The sequence below is a fragment of the Chrysemys picta genome, chromosome 5 (genome assembly GCF_011386835.1).
Source record: "Chrysemys picta bellii isolate R12L10 chromosome 5, ASM1138683v2, whole genome shotgun sequence".
NCBI lineage: Eukaryota > Metazoa > Chordata > Testudines > Emydidae > Chrysemys > Chrysemys picta.
In genome coordinates, this window is record NC_088795.1 from 34,718,133 (window position 1) to 34,739,875 (window position 21,743).

At 43.1% G+C, this 21,743-nt stretch overlaps 1 protein-coding gene across 9 annotated transcripts in view; it reads left to right on the forward strand.

Annotated features, from left to right (window-relative positions):
- EGF (epidermal growth factor) overlaps positions 1–21,743 on the forward strand; it is a 112,426-nt gene that overhangs the window by 73,545 nt on the left and 17,138 nt on the right. For 5 of the 9 annotated variants that reach the window (XM_024106848.3, XM_024106842.2, XM_024106843.2 and 2 more), the window contains 6 exons: positions 1,929–2,054; positions 4,947–5,069; positions 6,695–6,845; positions 10,227–10,391; positions 14,240–14,348; positions 18,393–18,495. In XM_024106848.3, coding sequence (XP_023962616.2) covers positions 1,929–2,054; positions 4,947–5,069; positions 6,695–6,845; positions 10,227–10,391; positions 14,240–14,348; positions 18,393–18,495 — 777 coding nt within the window. Of the gene's footprint in view, positions 1–1,928; positions 2,055–4,946; positions 5,070–6,694; positions 6,846–10,226; positions 10,392–14,239; positions 14,349–18,392; positions 18,496–20,040; positions 20,815–21,743 lie in introns of those variants that run through there. The other 4 variants (XR_002889095.2, XR_010601287.1, XM_065596218.1 and 1 more) reach the window with 3 other exon arrangements.

Genomic DNA, 21,743 nt, shown 5'->3' on the forward strand with positions numbered 1-21,743 from the left:
TGGGAGGGAGAATAGATATTACTTGTTTCATTGAGCTATTGTTTTCACTTTCTCTTAACCCTTGTTCCTCTTTTCAAAGTTTACATTCCACTTCATATCGTGCTTCTGGAGAGCAAGAAACGAGGCAGTTTTGAGATTAGGTTATATACTCATGATTCAGGGAATTTGTCACTTAAATTAAATGGAAAGCCAGGCATTGCAGATCAGAGGGGAGGCCACGTGTGGGGGAGAGAGAGAGTGAGTGTGTGTATGGTGCACCCTCATGGGACAGCCTTGAAGCTGAACATTGCAATTTCAAAGATAAATACATTATCGTGCCTGGTTCTACTTACAGTCCTTTTTTGGCACAAATATAAATTTACTCAGTCAAGTATGTTTTTAAAGAAATTTTGTGCCACAACTGAGATCAGCAGGGGGTGCTCAAGCTTGATGCCCCATGGTATAAAAGAGAGGTGCTGCTGGCAGAGCATTCTCCACCTTTCCTTTAGAATGCTCACCCACCGCCAGGCCAAAATAGCCTTGCACATACTCTGCAAAGCCCATCTGTTTGAATGGGCTTTGGGGGACAGCTAATGTGTTTGAGGGTGCCTTGTGGGAATGTGTGGTGGTGGGATTTAAATCATACTGATCACATGACATGGGCATCCAGAGCTTTCGATCATGGTGCCCTTTTGGCTGAAGTTCTTTTTCTTTTAAATAATGATCAATCAATAAATAAGCTGGGTATTTTCAAGGAAGCCTACGGGAATTAGGCATCCAGTTGAATGGGAGTTAGGTGGCTAACTTACTTAGGCTCAAATCCCAGCCTCAATTTATGGCTGGAAATAAGGACACCTCACACCCTCTGCTCACTCTTCCCAGTATTTTAGAAGCAAAAGGATTGGTCTATACTACAGATTTAGGTTAAGGTGACCAGACAGCAAGTGTGAAAAATCGGGATGGGGTTGGGGGGTAATAGGAGCCTATATAAGAAAAAGACCCCAAAATCAGGACTGTCCCTATAAAATCGGCAGCTTACATCGACCTAAATATGTCAGTTTACACACTACAGCCTTGGTCCCAGGGCCGGCTCCAGGTTTTTTGCTGCCCCAAGCAAAAAAACAAAACAAAAACCTGGAGTGCTGCCCCTTGAAAAGTGCCACTCCAAGCACATGCTTGGAACGCTGGTGCCTAGAGCTGGCCCTGCTTGGTCCTGCCCTATTAAACCGACATCATTATTCCACCTCCACTGGAGGCATAGGCTTATGTCGGGGTAGATCAGGGTGATGCAATGTCTGCGTAGACACTGTGTTACTTACATCAGCTGTTGACCGTCATTCTTGTCTACTTTCATCAATGCTGAAGCCGTGAAATTGACAAGAAAGCCATGGCGTGGGTGGGGGGCTCCAGCTAGAGCCCAGCTGCCCCGGGCTCCCCGTTCCCGGACAGGCTGCGTACTCCCCGCTCGGAGCCCGTCTGCTCTCAGGCTCCCTGCTTTCAGCCCAGCTGCGCCCTCCTGGGCTCCTCACTCCTAGCCAGGCTGTGCCCCCCACTCCCAGCCAGGCTGTGCCCAGCCTGCTCCCTGCAGGGAGCCCTGGTGCTGCATGGAGGCTCCCAGCTCCCTGCTACTTGGAGTCTGGCTGCTCTCGGGCTCTTGGCTCCCTGCCGCAGCTGGGCCCCCCTGCTAGGGAGCTGGGAGCCTTGGTGTAGCCGCCAGGCCCCCCGCAGGGAGCAGGAAGCCAAGAGTCTTGGTGCAATTACTGCAGTGGTTGTAAGTCGACCCAACATAGGTCGACTTATCTTTCTAGTGTAGACGTGCCTAAAGTAAAGGTACCAGGATAGTTTGAAGGTGGATCTCATACGGTCATTTCTTTTCTATCATTTCAACATGTTACATGTTGCTCCATGAATAATGTATCCCTTGGCTCCTAACATTGTTTTTCTCATAGATGTTGATGAGTGTGCTCTTAACATGGACCGCTGTAATCGACACCTATCGGACTGTATCAATACTGAAGGTGGCTATGTCTGCAAGTGTCTGGAGGGCTACCGTGGAGATGGGCTTCATTGTTACGGTGAGGGGGAGTGTGAAGGTGATGGGGGGAGTGAGAGGCAGTGACAGAATGAATGAGGAAGTAAGAGACGCGTCTAATGATTTGGATCGGCTATGTGTCAAGATGCGAGAGTTGTGTTAAGCGGCCATAATGATCTATTCCACTGATTGGTTGAAAAACGGCATAGGAGCCTGCATACTAATATTAGACTAGTAAGCTCCCCAAGGTGGATGACATTTATCATCTCTACTTTTTTGGCTCTTTTCCTACTGTTTGATGTGTGGCAACATCAGCAGCTGATCAATATGCAAAGCCTCTAGTTGTCAGTGGATTCTTCCCCTGGGTGTTTACACTTTGGTGGCTATGCTGGGGGAAAAATGGGTGAACCAGTAGAGATTTATTGAAAATCATTACCATGCATATAAACTAAAGCAGGTATTCAGTGTGTCATAACACTCCTCAAATAATTCTAGGTTAGTTTAATAGGCATGAGCTTCAGGGTGTTGACATTTACAACCTGGGTACATTTAAAGACGTGTTAATAATCAGATCCACTGATCCTACTGGCCAGAACTTGGGTTGTGACATCATGTCTTCATTTCCTATAACTTTTATTTTTTCAAATCTATCTTTAGCATTAAAGTAGGAATGAAGAACGGGATTATCATCAATATTAGGGTAATAAAAAGCATGCGTAGGGCTTTACATGAGTCTTCATTTCCCTTTTGCATTTTTAAATTATTTTTTCTGGTCTTTTTTTCTCTACAGCCTGATCAACCCCCCATTAAAACCAGTGGGACTTTTTCCATTGACTTCATTAGGCTTTAGCTCAGGCCATTAGGGTAGAACAAGATTGCTAAAAAAAAAATCAAGACCAGAGGCAGGCAGAGAGCCTGTGGGAGTGTGGAAAATGCATACATGAGTGGTAACCTTTACCTTATAGTTCAGGTCCCTTTGATATGTACATAATTAGGCAGTTCAGAACTGTTGCACATCTAGGATTGCAGTTATACCTAATAAAATTATTTAGAAAAAGTTAATTCTCTTTCTGAAGAGCATCCAGGTTTTAAAACCACAGTATCTCAGCTACTTTTTTTCCAAAACTTCATAAGTAATGAGATCCTGATGTGGATAAATAAAACTGAAGCTGATCTTGAATTCTATAACCTTATGAAGAGATGGAAAGGAATGTCTTCAAATGGATACCATATTCTGGTTTTAAAGAATGCATAACTTGTCATGTAACAATAATCAGAAATCTGCCAGTATGTCAAGGGAGAATACAGAACACACCTGTATTGTTTTTTTGCACTCACGTAATTCAGAATATTTTGTTTTAATTTTGTTTAAAACACCACTCTGAGTTCTCCAGGATACTTTGGGCCACATCCTGTAGTCCTTACTCAGGCAAAACTCCTGAGAATTTTATATGAATCAGGACTGCAGGATTCAATCCTTTATCTCAGTTTTAGTCTGGCAAAATAGGGTTGAGTGAACCTCAAAAGGCTCAGTTTACCTGATCTTTCTGGAATTTATTTGAAGTTTACATGACGTAACCAAACCTTTAGACCGCAAGACTTTTTTTTTTTTTTTTTTTAAATGTGTCCTTGTTTTTAGCACTGCTGGAAGCAGTAGCTGCTGGCTTCTTAACCACCTTCTGATCTAACCTGTGTTGCCTGATCTATGGATTGTGTTCTCATCCCAAGATCTGGTCAAGTATTATTAAAATTACTGTTCATCTGGGACCTCTGACATGCACAGTTGCAACTCTCACACTTAGGAAAAATCTTCTGTATTTGTAATAGTTGTATTAACACAGTTAGTAAAGTTACAAACACACCAACCCAGCAAAGTAGATAGCGATAACGCAGAATGACCATCTGTGCATCCATATACTCTCACCATCCCTTGCATAACAACCTGAAATGTTAGTCATTGTCTTCTTCCTCCTCCTCTTCCTCCTTGCCATCATCACCAGTGGTCGTCATTCTGACTTCTCCCAAGAGTTACATCTTTCAAGGCACACAGGCCGGAATTCAACTTTTATAATGTGTTATGCTGATACCACTATGTCTAATGCATATTCAGTAGGGGTTTCATCCCCTTTTCCTTATTTGTATCTCCTCTCCCTACTAATGTTGACGTGTCCTCCCATAGGTTATTAGTTCGTTAACCTCAACCCTATTAACATATACATGAATTAGTTATCATGGTATTCTTGTGGTTGGACATCTGCTGATGTTTCTCATTTTAAAATATCCCAGGCTGGTATAAACAAGCATCTTGTGGTTGCCTGTCAGCAGTTTAATCATTACAGCATTTTATCTTGATATCTTATGTTCTAGGCTTACTCTTGGTTAGCTGCTTATGCTCAGGTTTTTGAGCCTTGTAACTTGTTTAACTTAGGAACTGTCCTACAGGCCTGAGGCTTGTAGACTCATTGCATTACTGCCTTAACTTAACTAACCTATAGGCTACACCTGTTCACAGAAGGTGAACTCCAACTTCTGCTACCCCCCTGATGGACCTGTGCTGGTGCTAGCAGTGATGGGAAATATTAAGAGAAAATGTCTTGTGTAGGTCAGGCCTTAGGCCTTCTCATGCATGTCTTGTGCTCTCTCTGTCCTATAATTTTATGGGTGAAGCTTCTGCCTTCTCTTTCCAGTGGAGGATCTACTGTCCTTCTCTCAACACTGCTGTCCTCTGAGGTGCAAGGATGGATAAGCCTACCTGTCCTCCTTTCACAGAGAGCACACTTTATTGCTCTTTCATCCCACTTGCTGCCAAGAATATTCTGTGGAGGGAAGCTCTGCAGCATTCGTCCCCGTGCCAGTAGTGCTGAGCCATTGCAGCCTGTATAGAATGACACTCAGAGGCATTCATTCTTCTAACTGCAGACTGTTTGGGTGACAGATATCGATGAATGCAAGCTGGGGACACACGCATGTGGAGAAAACACTGTCTGCACCAATACTGAAGGAAACTACACTTGCACTTGCATTAATGGTCTATCCAGAACTGGGGACAACTGTACTGGTGAGTAAAGTTAGTAAATAAGCCAAATAACCTGGTCTCTAAGTAAAGAAGATTGAGTGCTCAGATAGATGAATCATCCTGGGAAATTCAGAAAGTGCTGAATATGTCAGGCAGCCTGTGAATCCAATTAAATTGGTTCTGGATGCAGCTGTTTTGCAAATCGCATCTCCCCAAGAAGAGGTGGGCTGAGGAGACCAGATTTTGATTTTACAAAGCTGGGAATGGTGAGCATTTGATTCCATTTGTTGGAAGCATCAACATTCAGGACCAGCTCTAAGTTCTAAATGTCATAGTGTACAGCTAATAACCACTGTCTTCCATAAGAGCAGATATAGTTCTCTGTTGGGGTAATACCATGTCCCTCTTATGAGATAACCAAAGACTCACTATGCCAAGTCATTTTTCAGGCTCTACAGGGGGTCAGCCTCTCTGCAGAGGGCCAGCACAAAGTGTTGTGGCTCAGGGGATACAGCACTAGCTGGGTCTTGAGGGGACTGGGTTCTAGTCCAGGCTCTGCCACTAGCCTGCTGTTTGACCTTAGGCAAGTCACTTCACCTCCCTGTGCCTTTGTTTCCTCATCGTAAAATGGGGATAATAATACTGACCTTCTTTGTAAAGTGCTTTGAGATCTATTGGGGGAGAGTGTTGTATAAGAGCTAGGTATTATTATTGTTTAAGTCCTACTTAAGTCCTCAGCTAGAGTATAAAGAACAGATTTTCAAGAGTGCTCAGCTCAGTCACCAATATAAGTGGCCAGATTTTCAGCAGAGATGGGTGTGTTGGCTGCTAAACTCTTTTGAAAATCTGGCCATCAGTGTCACAACAGGAGCTGAGTTTCATTGATGTGCCTAAATGGGATCTGATCTCCTTTGAAAATGTGGCTTTAAGTGTGCTGGTCCTCTACCTAGGGGTGAATTTTCCTCTTGCTGGTATACAGTCCAGTGACAGAAAACATTCTGCAAAATTCTCCGAGACCCGTCTGTGCAGAAAAATGAAGGAAATTATGACATTGAAAGTGACCAGCAAATTCTCAACCCCTCTTTGCAAGGATTTGATTTTTCAGCAGTTTTAGCTGTAATTGAGAAATGGTGACATTAAATAATATATGACTTTATGCCTGATTCAGCTATGGAAATAGATACTGTTTTAAAAATCCAAAGCTTAAGTTTGCTCTGGTTGTTTGTGTAGTGGTAATAGAAAAGCATCATAAACTGTAGAAACAAAGAAAGGACTGGTATGTATTGTAGCTCCACCTTAACAATGTGCAGATGGGCGAATCACAGTCTGTTTAATGGGGTTAAAGAATCTTACTTACAGGGCCGGCTCCAGGCACCAACTTAACAAGCAGGTGCTTGGGGCGGCCAAGGGAGAGGGGCGGCACCTGCGACAATTCAGGGGCGGCAGGTCCCTCACTCCCTCTAGGAGCGAAGGACCTGCCGCTGAACTGCCGCCGCCGATCGCGGCTTTTTTTTTTTTTTTTTTTTTTTGCTTGGGGCGGCAGAAATGCTGGAGCCGGCCCTGCTTACTTATTATCTTGCCTGGAAATGCTGAAGCTCTGTACCAAGCGATTTTGCCAGTTTAGCCAACAACTAAGACATGCATGCGTGTGAAATACTGTATTTCAGAATCTGCTATGCCTTCTAACATGAGCACCAGTGGTGACAACATTTCCTCTGAACAAGATGGTTTTATGGGCTGCCCTCCTTCATATGAGTCCTACTGTCTTCATGGCGGAGTTTGTATTTATGTTTCAGTTCTACAAGACTATGTGTGCACGTAAGTATAGACCTTTGTCTCATCTGTGCCGATGTATGCCATCCTAGAGATACTGTGATGGGCATTTCCTCTCAAGACAAACAATGAAGTATTTTGCCATATATGTTCTGTGTGTTTCCTACAACTGTCAGCAGAGCCTGCCCTTTATATTCAGTTGATATATGATGTTCACCGTGTTCCCAAACACTGCAGTTAACAGTAGCATTTGATTTCTTCCTTGAGTGCTTGATTCTTTTGCGTATATTTGCTTCAGAGTCTAGAGGTATGTCTACACTGCACACTCCTGTTGGTGGCATGTGGAGTACATACACTACCTGCCCCCTATAGCATAGATATACATGGCAGTGAAGACAATGAGTTGAGTAAAATAAGGAAATACCTGACCCCTGTGGGTATGAACCCTACTCACCCAAGCGGTGCCTCCCCCAGCTACACTGCTGTTTTCAGCAGTGTAGTGTCCTGTGGCCTCTTTGCTGCTGGAATCTTTCCCAGCCGCAAGGAGAGACAAATTCACAGAGAGAGGCTCCATCAGTTCCCCACTGCCAAGCCTTTTCCTGCTGCCCTCCCCCCACAGCCTTTTACTGACACATGTAGCTACACGCAGGGCCGGCTCCAGGCACCAGCCGACCAAGCACGTGCTTGGGGTGGCACCTGGTAAGGGGCGGCCAATCTTGGGGTGGCGGGGGGCGCTCAGGGTTTTTTGTTTTTTGGGGGGGGTTCGGTCGGGCGGCGCTGGGGGTGGGGTGGGTTGTTTTTGTTTTGGCGGCTGGGGGGGGGGGATTCGGCAGTGGCGCTCCAGGGGGGGTGTGACGATGCGGCGGGGCGCTCCACGGGGGAAGAGGGGGTGTTTGGCAGCACGGCTCGGTGGTGGGGGTGTTTAGCGGCGCTCAGAGGGAGGTGTGTGTGGCGGCGGGAGGGTTTGGCGGCGCAGCATTCCGTGGGGGGGTGGGTGTTCGGCGGCGCTCTGTGGGGGGCTGGGGGGTTCAGCAGGGGGGTTCGGCGGCGCTCCGCGGGGGAGCTGGCATGTTCGGCAGCACGGCGCTCCGCGGGAGACTAGGGGGGTTTGGCAGCACAGCGCTGGGGGGGTTCGGTGGTGCGGTGCTCTGCGCGTTGGGGGGGGGGGTGGCACGGTGGTGAGAAGGTGTGCTATGGAGGGCGGCACTCTTTTTTTTTTTTTGCTTGGGGCAGCAAAAAAGTTAGAGCCGGCCCTGGCTACACGCCACAGTGTGAATGCAGCCTGCTTTTTTCTGCAGCATGTAGCTACACCTACCCTACATACCGCCGCTAGAGGTGCAGTGTAGACATAGCTGTTGTAGGGTAACTGGCCAAACCAGGGTGCCCACAGCATAACAGTTACTTTTCATTTCTCCTCCTACATATGTATTTATATATTTTTGTATGTATTTTTCAATAATAATACTTAGTTATTCACACCCCTGCCAATCACGTGTCCTCCTTGGCCTTTCGGCTTCTCCTCTGGGTTGGTTTGCTGCAGTCATCTGTGCAGGGGCGGCTCTAGGGTTTTTGCCACCCCAAGCATGGCAGTTAGGCGGCCTTCGGCGGCATGCCTGCGGGCGGTCCGTGGTCATGCGGATTCGGTGGCATTTCTGCGGGTGACCTGCCGGTCCTGCGCCTTCAGCATACCCACCGCCGAATTACTGCCAAAGCTGCAGAACCAGCGGACCTCCCGCAGGCATGCCGCCTGACTGCCGCCCTCACAGCAACCGGCAGGCTGCCCCCTGTGGCTTGCCGCACCAGGCACGCGCTTGCTGTGCTGGTGCCTGGAGCCGCCCCTGCATCTGTGGTGCTCTGTGATGGGAGAGGATACCTCCATCCATGCCCTTTCAGACCAATACCAGCCTTTAGCGCCTCCACTTAGAGATTGGGGGATTTTTTGTCTGTGTGAAATTATCAAATACAACGGTCCTCTTAAAAACAAGGTTCATTAAAAAAATAAAAAGAAAATGGTAATAAAGCAACAGAAATGGTTTGTATATCAGACCTCATCTGAATTCTTTCCAAAGCCCAAGAAGGCAGGGCTCTCTTTGGGGGGTGTCTATGCAAACACCTAATTTGTGGCAAGCTGGGGTGTACATCTACCTTGCACTAGCCTGATGTACACTAAGTCTTCATGTGGGCCCTGCTGCCGCACACAGATTATTTGTGTTTAAAACTATATACTATATGGTAGAGGGGTCCCTTTTTAATGATTATTTTTATATTTGCACACTAGATGGCAGTATTCCCTCATTTAGACTGTATAATTCACATTGAATACAAGAATGTAGTTGGGGGGAAGGTGGGAAATATTTGTTTAGTGATGAATTGCACATACCAAACATAATTTATTTTAATTTGATTCAAATGCTCATATTAGAGAGTGATCCATTTGGCTTGTATGGAATTTATTGTGGTTTTACATCATAAACGTATTAGCAATGTTCTAGATCTAGTGCGTATTTGTCATACCTTGCGACAGAAACAAGGTGCATGGTTTTAATTTAGTAATTAATGTTTGCATAGCATTTGAGATCATCAGCAAAGGGTGCTATAGGCCACATCCTACTTGCTTTACTCGTGGGTGGTTCTGTTGACTTCAGTAAGCCCAGTTTGTTGAGTAGGATTTGGGTCCACATTATTAACCCTGAAAGAATTTTAAGAATCTAATTTACTTTTTGCTGTTTATGTTGCATTGTTCCCATTTTGTATTTCACTCAGCTTGGATAATGAAACTAGGTTGGCAAGATTCCCTTTTATTTTTCAGTTTCTAGTCAATTTCATGAACTTTTTTGTGTCTCTGGGTTTGCAACACTGAAGGGTGATTTAAAAAAAAAAGCAGCAACTGTTCTTTTAAAATTTAAAAAGATCCTGAAGATATTTCTATCCATAAAAGCTTTTGTAATGCCCCTTCTTCCTCTTCCCCCATTGCTTTTAACAAAAAAAAAAGTTTGAAAATAAAACCAAATTATTCAGCAAGATCTCATTTTCAAACTGTCTTTTATAGGGAAAAATTGAAATTTACCTGTTGGAAGATGCTACTTTGAAAATCTTAGAGGAACATTCCCGTATGGAAAATGCCTATAGAATTTAATAGAAAATAATTGTTTATAATTTTTTTAACCATCTCATAGAATTGAATAAGGAATTAGATCCCTATTATAAAATTCTATAGGATGTTTCTATAAATAACATCTCGCTATTAAATGGTGGTTAGAGAAATTTCTACAAAAAACTATTGGTTTATTTAATCCCTGTTAAACTTTACCAGGGTACTCTTCCATAAGGGTTGCACTTGATGAAGCAACACCAAAGGTGATTAAAAGAGTGACATTTTTCTTTTCCATCATTGGTTACCGTGTGTGCTCATTTGCTTTTTGATAGCTGTGTGACTGGTTACGTGGGGGAGCGCTGTCAGTTCAGCGACTTGGAATGGTGGGAACAGCAGCATGTGGAGCAAATAAAGAAGCGGAACATCACAATTGCAGTTTGTATAGTTGTGCTGATCCTGCTGCTCCTCCTGGGATCTCTTGCTGCTTACTGTTACAGGTAAAACTTTCAATCACAAACTTACAACACAAGTCCTAGGTACCAAGAAGTTTTTGTATATAACTAATGGTGAAGTATAAGGGCTATGCCGGTTTACAGCAGCTGAGGATCTGACCCCACATGTATTTTGCTATTTTTTTCTTTTCAGTAATTTATCCTATGAATTATTCACATTCCTTAGGCATCTGAGCTCCTCTTCCTTGCTTGCAGTACACACATTGACATTAATGAGAGTTACATGTGTCGAGGGAGAAGGAGAATAGACCCTATTAGGTTTGAAGAGGATCCATAATTTGTATTGATGTGGGAGTTCAGAAGCATGCCCTATAATGCATATTTTTTCCCTAGGGTTTCTCTTCGGTAGCCCAGAGCTGCAAAGCAATTGGTAGGGCTTTGCCTCTTCTGTGATAGCAATCCCGTTAGGTTTTTGGGGGGCTGTGCCTGAGAATTTTCTTGGCATGGGAAGATTGGGTGTGTTCTCCGTCTATCACCAAGCTGTGCAATGATACATGTAGCAGAGCATGTTGAAGCAGTAGCTTGCCAGGTATTAGAAGCAGCAGCGACAGGGGTGTGAGTCTACGGTGTTTCAGTTGGGAAAGTTCTCCCATCTCTAATGACTCTTAGGGATTGCACAGGGATGTGCTGACTTTTGGTGGAAAAATGCCCTATAATCAATATGTTATTTATAAATACACTGTTCCTATAGATGACAGAAGGTCTCAATCTTGCATTATATTGCAACCCCCAACTAGCCCGTGTGTCACTGAGAGCTGAGAAAGCAGCATCAAACTCTAGGAAAGGGAATTTTCATGCAAATACCTGTATCTGTATTTAAGGACCTCATCACCCAACTGTTCTCAGAGGCTATAGTACAATCTTATAGGTTGTACTTTGAGAAAAATACCCAGCAGCCAAATCAAGACACCCTCCTCCTGCATAGATCAAAAAGAAGGAAATAAACCTGCCTACTAGTGTGTGTGTGTGTGTGTGTGTGTGTGTATGCGCTCGCGTGTGTTTTGAAGATCAGAGTCCATTAGACACAAATAGCCACTGAAGTTAATGTAATTTTTTTCTTATTTAATTATTCATAGTATATTAGACCAAAGAACTGGAAGTGCTGCCATATTTCTTATGTTCTATTGACTGATTTTATAGCCCTGGATTTAAACCTAATTGCAGGTTGGCCTGTTTTCATGATTTGGGATTCAAAGCCAAGTCAGCTGAATTATGTATATAGAATAAATATACAGAGTTAGGATTTCTTAGACTCTTTGTCTCTTTAATTGAAGCTGTCATTTTAACAAAGTGAAAGATACAGCTGGCTTTAAGGTGCAGGGGTATTCACTGATGCACTAGATTTCCCTCCCTCCCCTTTTTTCCTTTTCTTTCTTAGCTGCATTCTGTTAAAAACAAAATCTTTGTCATTTTGCCCTGATTTACTTTTCTTCTTTACCAAATGATTCTGCTCAATGTAACTGTTTACTTCAACAGCAAGTTTTCAGTTACATGCTTGACTGGCTTTGTACTACAGCTATTACTAGCCCAACTAAATCAAAATGAAACTACTGATCTAAAATCCCTATTTAAGTGGAGCCTAGAAACCAATATTTGGATTGAAATTGGTGTTTCATCTTTTCTCGTAGCTGAGTATATTTTGAAACATATTGATTACATTCCATAAACAGATTGGTAACACTCCTACTCTCCCCACATAAAACACAAACTCCTATCTCTTTGTAATTGCAAGGATCTAAGGCAAACTACATTTATTCACTTCCAAAATTTATAATCGAGAAAGCAAAAGGACTGATGCACTGTGTCAATGTGTTTAGTGGATATGGTCAAATAAAACAGAATTATTGTTGTTAATAATATTTAGCACCTTACATTTTTATAGTGCTGTAGCTGGATAAGCCTCATTTCACTTCTGTGAGGCAGGGAGGTATTAATATCCCTATTTTACAGGTGAGGAAAGGTGACTTGTCCAAGGTCACAGGACAAGTCAGTGGCACAGCTGGGATTAGAATTGAGAAGTTCCTGGTTCCTAGACCATGCTCCGTCAACTGGTGTCACTGTCTCTTCAAATTGTTCTCAGTTACACATGGAGATCCTCAAACCTGCCAAATTGTTCTAGCATGTGGTGTTCTGTATGCTTAAAAAATGAACAATAGAATTCAAACAATCCTGTTAAGTGGGATAGGCTGTTGTGAGCACATAGTTCCTGTGCGTGAGTTTTGCAGTGGGCCTGAGTCACTTCTGGAACTGTCAGGCACTAGTTCCCTTTGACAGTTGTCTGTAGAGTGCCAAGTGGTTCACATGTGGCTGCATGAAATACTATCTCTCCTCCATCCTGTCCCCTGTCGGGGATTTTTCTACATTTGAACCTCTCAGGGCATGTCACTCTGGGGGAGAGTCCTTGGCTTTGGAATTAACTTTCTCCAGTGATATATCAAAGCCTAGGTTTAGGGTGCAGGATGCAGTGCAGGACACATCTTCTTAGTCTCATGTTTAGTTTCTAGGGTCAGTAGCTAGGGCCAGGGAGGTACTTACTATATATGGTGGGATTGGGTCTGTCGTATCTCCACCAGAAGACAATTTTTGGTTTGTATTTAATTTTTATAAATGTGATAAAATATGACAGTTATGGGCATGATACAAATAGCTAATTAACATGTAAATACAAGGTGAAATAAAGAGGGAAATTTCCATTTAATCTAATAAAGATCAGTTGGTAATTGGCATTAAAAGTAGAGCTTATCAAATGCAGTAACTCAGAATGCACTAGAGTGAATCTGGAGACATCTCCCAAGTTAAGTTTAGGAGAGCGCATGGGTGACAGCTGAAGTATTAGCTACTCTAGTTAATGTTTATCAGGAGAAAGGCTGTGTGTGTTTTCTAGTAAATGTATTCTGTCTGTGATCCCAATTCAGGAAACCACTTAAGCACCCGCTTAAAATGAAGTGGGTATTTAAACTCAGTTCCTCAATAGGGATGCTTTTCCGAAAACGGAGTCATAGTCATTTTCAGTCTCTACTATAGTGATCATTGTTCAACTGCTAAAATAGTGTGTTTGAATTGTGAAATTGACCACTTAGATCTGATTACTTCTATCTTTTTTTCTCCTCTTAATAATATTGTTGGCTTTTTTTCAGAACTAAACAGTTTTCCTCTTATATAACTATCCGTGGTAGACTTACTCCAGTGTTTTATGTTCTTAGAATTTTGAGTACTCTAGGTTATTAGTAATATTTACTATATGATTTTCTGAACGTTTGTTGATGTCATTCATGAAAAACAATGAATAAAAAGTAGGGCTGGATTTTCAGAATTGTATATGCTCAAATAAGCATGCAAGAATGTGTGCATATTTATTTCCCTGACTTACACAAACAATTACAGTGACTGGACAAACTGTCTTAGCATTTGTGCATGAGTAGTCCTGAGTACCTGGCCTTTAATAAAGAAGAAAAAAGCCAAATTTGTAAATCAACAAATATTACAATAATAAACAATATTATATTTGTTTACTATTCCCTCCCAAATCCTCATCGCAATTGTTATTTTTATAAACTACATGATACTGAAGGCACATTGTCGCAAACATTTTACTACTGCACCTACTACTGTTTGAACCATTCCACTTTTGTCAAGTCAGGACTTTTTAACCACACATCTGTAATTCGTAGTATTGTACTAATTGGTCTGTATGAAAGAAAACAAAATACATCCACTCATTTGTCAATATTAGCAAAATATTACCCTTCGCCAGTAAAATAAAACATAGCAGTAAAATGGCATCTGTTCCTCCCAATGACAATTAATTTGTCTGGGCTTTTGTTCTGTTGCAGAAGTCAGAACTTTTATAAGAAGAATCCATATGCGGAAGCGATAAGAAATGCCAGCAGCAGCAGCAGTGCCGACAGTGAGAACGTGACACCTACTAGCAATAAGTCTCGGGTAACTATATTAATATGGAAGTAGGAAGGATCAAAGGGTATTAGGGATCCACTTGAGATTATCCATCAAATAATTCTCATCTTAACTATATTAAATAACTGCTAGAGTCATCAAATACTTTGCTGTGAACCGTAGTTCATCTTACCTCATTGTTATCCCTCAAAGTTCACAGCTGCCTGAATGTATTGCAACCATTAGCCGGTGTTATTGTTAGCTTTGAACACAACAGTTGGAACTGTGTTCTAAATTAAGGAAATGGCAATGTGATGACATGGCATATCACTGAGTTATTTTCACAGGAAAGTATGTCCTCCCTGTAAAAGTTTTCTTGGAAGCCAAGTATTCTGCATGCTAGGCGAGATGTCGAACTTTATATTTGGGTTTGATGTAGTTAAATACCTTTGTATCAGAAGCAGCCTTGGAAAGACAAACATCCAATCTATTATAGCAGCTTGTGGGTGAGAGAATATAAAATATTCTTCTAACCATTTTTTCTTGATGCAGAGGGTCAAGTTCTCTTCATGGTCAGACTCATCCAAGTGTGTTGAAGTCACTGGGGTTGCACCAGTGTAATAGAGATAATTTGGCCCCATAAAATCTACATTATGGGCTTGATTTTCATTTACACTAAGGCTATTTTATACTGCTCTGACACAGTAACCGAGCCTTTAAGTGGTGCTAAATTACACACTTTGCAAATATGGATACACTGACATTTGCTTTAAAACCCCTTTTCACTGCCAGGGTTATGTAAAGTGGCCTAAAGCCTTCTCTACACACACAAGTTATACAGCTTTTCAGTATAATTAAAGTAGTACATTGCCCCCCTACCCCCACCTCCCGCCTCTGTGCAATGTGGATTCAGCACTTATATAGTGGAATAGTTTATTCTTGTATGGGAAAGGCAATAAGCTATACCAATATAAGGTAGCTGTATTGCAGTATAACTGTGTCCACACTACAAGTTGTATCAGTATCACTATTTCAGTTACAAAAAAATCACATCCCTTACCTACATAATTATACCAGTACAAAAACTGTGTATAGACCAGGCCTTAGTGTAAAAGAGACTCATGCCCTAAATGTTTTTTTTAAATAATTCAGATATTAGATTTAATTCTAGATTTGATCTTGAATAAAAATTCCCTATCTTGAAACTATTGCACCGAATCTCCGAATCCAGAGAGATTCCGTTTACAGGCCTTGCCAGGTTTGTTTGTAAATTAATACATGTGAGGGGCTGGAAGATTTTAAATAGCATGTAACATGTATCTGCTCTGAAGATTTTTCTTTTTTTTTAAGCAACAGTAAAATGACATTTTGCAAATGGACTGGATTGAAGGTCTGGCTGTGTTTGCAAGTGGGTGGCCGCTGAAACGTGCGGTTAAACCTATGCAAGGCATGTTGAATGGACTTGACCATGGTTGCAGCATGAAATAATTCTTTAGCTGGTGAGGCCTCGTGCTCCTGTGGACCTTTTATTACCCGCATTTCAGTTGCTGAGCCAGTCGGCACTTTGTTCCTGCAGGTATCAGATAGCAAATGCGATGAATCTGAGCCATGCTGGCATTTGTTCATGGGCAGAGAAGAAAAACACAGTTTGCAAAGTAGCTGATGTTTGGGAAATCAGAAACATTTGTTGGAATCGAGAAAAGCCTGTTGGCTTGGATCTGTGTATTAGGAGGCCTTTGGCTGATCAGCATGGCCCCCACCAGCATTTGTCCCTGCAGTTAATACCAACTGCTGATGACGTTTGCATTGAGTATGGGGGTAATTAAACAGCTAAACAATGAACTGAGTCAACAAAAACAAATCCGACCTACCTAATATACATTCTAGTGATGAATTTCACCACCTACATTCTTCTACTGGGGGGTGTAAAATATATATTCAATAAAGTGACTCATTTCAAATGACTTGTTAACGGCTCAGCAAGTAATCACTGCCCCACTGCTATTACTTTCTCTTAGAAATAGAATATTTTTGCATCATGCATTTGATTTGCTCAGTGATGATGTAGCCATGAGGATTAAATACCATGGCATCTTCAGACATACTTGGGATGGGAACAGCATCATTGCCAAGAAAAGCACTGGACAGTAATCCACTCCCACTGTTCACTCAGAAGGATAAGCTTTGTGGGTTTTATTTAAAAAGAAAATTCAGTTACTTTCTGGGGCAGAGACTGTCTCTTCATCTGTGCCTGTATCGCTCCCAGCACAATAGGCCACCAATCCTGGTTAGGATCTTTGGGTGCTACCAAAGAGTAAAGGGTTAATAATAATATTTAATAATGAATTACTTAAATAGTGGGTGGATCATATGCTATGATAATACACGTAATAAATAATGCTAATAATGCAACCTGGAGCTGTAAACTGTTAATGAGATTCGCCCCTTTCCTGGCAAATAGTCCCAGTACGCAGTGTTTGTGTAGCTAAAAGAGGGTTTTGGGGAATGGAATCTCCTCTCTGATCTCTGGGCCAGGTGCAAGGCAGCTTCTATGCCTTGTCCCTATTTGGGCCCACCCGCACTCCCCCAGCTGTGAAATACGTGCATGCAAGGGGTCTAACGTTTCCCACCAGCTGCAATCAATTGCCATGGCGTCAGTTACTGGAACTGCCTGGGTAAAACGGTTCAGTTACTCCTGCCCCCTATGCCAATGTCCTCTCTCTCTGCCTCCATCCTTCCAGCTGAGGGAGAACGGTTGCAACTAGCCTTGTGCAAAACATGGCAGTTTGCTGCATGTGGGGGTTATGGCAACCATTCCTTCACTTTCACGCTAAGGGGGTTCACAGCCTTGAGTTTCATATAGACTTTCAGATTCAAATAAACACAAAACACAAAGAAAAACTCAATTGAAGCTGTCAGTTTTCACCATGTTTTTGTCAAACCCACATTAAGCCGTGTATTTCGCAATCATAAACCGGGCCAGGTTCACTCAGGAGGTGTGGGATCCTTGGCCAACTGTTAGATGAGCCTATTCTGGGCTTTAGTTTGTTCTGAGACCTGTAATCCAGCAAGTTTAGCTCTACTTTGCATTATGTTCCAGATATTTGAAAGGCTGCTGTAGAGTCCACCATATGCCTGTTACAACTGTAGGTCTGGAGATTTTTTGCATGTGAATCAATGCCCAAATATGCATATTAGATAAATGTGCATTGTCTTATTTGCATAAATCCATCATTCCACCCCCCCAACCCCCACTCCGGCCAACATCAGATATTGCTCTAATTTCTCCCTCCATACCTTCCCTCTGCCTCCCATCTCTGAACATCCCTCTTCCATTTCCCTCCCCTCTTTTTAGGTATCCCTCACCATCAGTTTCCCCGTTCCCCTTTATCTCTGTCTCCCACCCCTTTTCCCTCTTTTCTTTCTGATTCTTCCCCCACACTGCCCTGTTGAGTTTCCCCATCTCCCTTGGGGCAGTCTCCTAACCTCCAGAAGGGGCAGGGTCTCCTTCTCCTTTATGTCCATGGAGTATGTGCTGAGAACTGGGAGTCACTATCATGGTTTCTTCCTAGCCTGTTCTGGAGGATTTCCTCGCTCTCCTGTTCTGGGCTGCTGCCTACTGGCCATTGCCTGCAGACCTGGCGCTCTGCACTGCTGAGCAGCTGGTGACTCACTCCCCAAAGAGAAGGGGAAAGTAAGGGTCAGATTTTTACAGGTATGTAGGTGCCTAAAGATGCAGATACACATCAGGAGGATTTACAAAAGCGCCGAGGTGCCTAGCTCTGAAATCAATGAGAGTTAGGCCCCAGGTCCCTGGGAGAGGGCTGAGCCTGTGGGCTGATTTCAGATGCCTTCTCCTGGGCTCCCAAAAGGCTCACTGAAAAACTGCTCAGGAACCTAGGAGCAGGCACTAACGTAATTAGCTGGATAGAAGGGAATCATGCTGGAGGACATTAGGCACTTTTCTCCACCATATGGGCTGAGCATGCTGCCTGTGCAGCACAATGGCTATTGTTTATGAGTGTGGCTCACTGTATGTTACTCTGAGAAAAAAACAATAGGTTGTCTACTATATTTGTGTATGTTTTCCAGTTCATTGTTGTGATGGCATGTAACAGTCGCAAGGAAGGCAGAGCTGTCAATCTAATGGACTGTGAGAGGACCGATCACGGTCACCCCTGCCCTTCGGAGTCCGGTGAGTAGGATTTTCTTTAATCTTTGGCAGCAGCTTTACTTGGAAAAATCTAACAGCTATCACCGCAGAGTGTGTCCTTGTATACAGCAGTTAGTCAGCGTTACAGCACAAAAGCGGTCATTCCTGGCCCCTTAGTGAGGAGACAGCATTACAATCCGACAGCTTCTCAGACAGCTTGGGGTTCTGATGTAAATATCCTGGTTGGCAAGTACCGTCTTCATCTCGCCAGAGATCTCGTTTGTTGATGTTCAAGAAGGATCTTGCTTGAGAGAGAGGTAAATTGCTATTCACAGTTTAAATAGTTCCAACCTAGAGTGGCAATTCAAAGACAAGGCATACGTGAGCCACATCCTGCAATGTGGCAGTCAGTTCTGCCAGGAGAATCATGAGGAAGTAAGGAGCCTAGAAGTGCTCCTTGAGCCAAAAATACTCAAAATGTAGTGGGTAGTGATCCTTTCAAATCCCCTAGTTTTTGCCTGAGCAGATGCGATGGCTTTACTCAGAAACACACTGTGAACTTTTTTCAGAGTAGCAGCCGTGTTAATCTGTATCCGCAAAAAGAACAGGAGTACTTGTGGCACCTTAGAGACTAACAAATTTATTAGAGCATAAGCTTTCGTGGGCATCCGAAGAAGTGGGCTGTAGCCCACGAAAGCTTATGCTCTAATAAATTTGTTAGTTAGTCTCTAAGGTGCCACAAGTACTCCTGTTCTTTTTACTGTGAACTTTGTTATTTTTTCCACAAAAGCTGTATTTCTTTATTTGTTATGTCATTGAGTCTCTCCCAATGACTTTGTGTTATTCAGTGGGGATTAATGACATTTACATTTCGATTAGGGAGTCGAAAGCTGCACTGAACATTGAACTCTTAATGTCCATTTGCATTCCCTGGCCCTGATTCACCACCATATTGGAGGGAAGCAGGTGCCAGGGAGCTGGTAGAGGGTTCTTGATTTCAGGGTCCTTAACACCATAGATGGAGCTCAGCTCTGCCATGCCCCTATGACATTAGCCCATCCTTGACATGCTCCCTCCTGCCCCTTACACCAGGAGCAGGAGGTAGCTGGTGTAGGAGACAACTTACACAGGGGTGCCCCATGGGAATCCAGTGCCAGTTTAAGGCCACTTGGCACTGAGTAAGCATCACTTACATCACTGCATAATGTCCACTCAGTCCTTGACCCCTGCTGACACACTCCACGTGGTCTGTTTAGTGTCAGTGCTGGTGATTTTGTGATGTGCGCACACATTATCCATTAGGAGCTGGGCAGAGACCAGTACTTTCGCGCAGACGTCCGAATAACCAGCCATCGGATTCTGAGAATAATAGCACTGTGTTTGTATTTATTTAGAACTTCCCCGTTCAAAGCACTATACAAACATTAACTTTTGAAGCCTCCTCGCAACACCCCGGTGATACAAGCAAGCAGGCATTTTCTGCGTTGTACAGATGGGGGAAGTCTGACCTTGGAAAAGACGCACTAAATCAGCCGCAGTCCTGGCATGGAACCCAGAAGTTCCTGACGCTTGTGCTTTTTCATTTAGAGCATGCTGCCTTTCAGCTGTCAGCTGGATTCATTGACGTCTGACCAGGGCTGGATTTGAACTGGCAACCGATGGAGGAAAGGCTCCATGTACTGCACCAGTCCTCTCAGTGCTCATATTTAACTCATGTCTACAGCAATTATCATGAGTTGTAATTGCTCATTCTCTCTGAGCAACAATTTATAAACAGGGCCAAATTTGCAAAGGTATTTAGACACCTAAAAATGCAGATAGACGCCTAGAGGGATTTTCCAAAGAGTCTAACCAGACTAGCATTTTTAAATCCTCCAATTTTCCAAAGCATGAATGTTGTGGGAGGTGGGGATTCTAGTGGGTAGAACAGGAGACTGGGAGCTATGGCACCAGGGTTCTGTTCCCAGCACGGCCACCTATTTGATGAGAGCCCTTGATCAATTCATTTAGGGTAAAGTTCACCCCTATGCTAACAGGGATAGCAGATGAAGGAACATAAATCCACACCGTGTAGAGTTCAAGTTTATTACGAGTTTATTACGCACAGCGCTGGCAGAGTGTCCCCTTGCTTATTAGGCTCAGAGACACTGTCAATCAATTGATTACAATAGAATATATGGATTTTCCGTGGGTGGGGAAAAGTGACGGGGTAGGCAGTTCCACACCCTGGGATAGGTTTTGCAGCAAGACAAGATAGCACATTAGCCAATGGTTAACAGGTTACATAATGTCTCCACCCATGGTTTTAAGTTAACAAGTTAACATTTAATTAATACTTTGATAAAATGTATTAGCATAAAATATAGATGTTGAATTCTGATTTGGGGTCCATAGGAATGAAGCAACTCCTTTGATTGTCCAACAGGTACATTCCTAGGGGATAAAGCAAAGAAACAGTGAAAGTATATGACAATAAAGATTGTCTCCTTAGTGTTTTAAGGCAGGCATTGGTCCCTGGGAAAGGGAGGTGGGAGGAGGCCATATCTTATAATTACATGTTCCAACCCTTCATGAACTCAAGGTTGGAATATGGGAAGAACATCTCCTACAGAAGAAACAAGCACAACAGAAACAGGGCTGCTTTGTTCTATTTGCAACTTTGCATAAGACACAATATTCAGTTATTGCTCCAACATCTGGCAATTTTGCTGACCAGGCCTATCTTAGCAAGCAAGGTTATCTTAGTTTATTCTGCTTCTTTTAGCTAATCACTATTTGCTAGGCCTCTGGTCTCTTGACCAAACTCTGGTCTTTGGGCCTGTAAAAGAGCTAACACAACTTCTAGTAGTTGAAAAGTCATATTGAGGGTGAAGTGGAGATGGGCTTCCACATGGACTCCTGATATGCTATCGTGGAGGTGGGTCAATTGGGGGTGGGATGGAGGAGGAGCAGAGTCATAGTGAAGGGGGCCCATGGCTATATGCATACTGTAGCCACAAACACCTAAGGAAGACGTGTGCAGAGCTGACTAGCTCAGATCCTTTGTTGGAGTACTGGCTGCAGAAAGACTGCAGAGCTGCCCTACATAATGCACCAACGTTGGGTGGTGAATTCCACCCCAATCCCTCTTCAATTAATTGTACAAAGCCTATTTATTCAGGCTGTGCGTGGGCGAGGTGAATTTACCCTTTGATTTCTCTAACTCAGTTTCACCATCTGTAAATGAGAATAATACTTAAATGCTTATCCAACTTTTTAAGTTGCTTTGATAAGCTTAGATGAAGGACTCT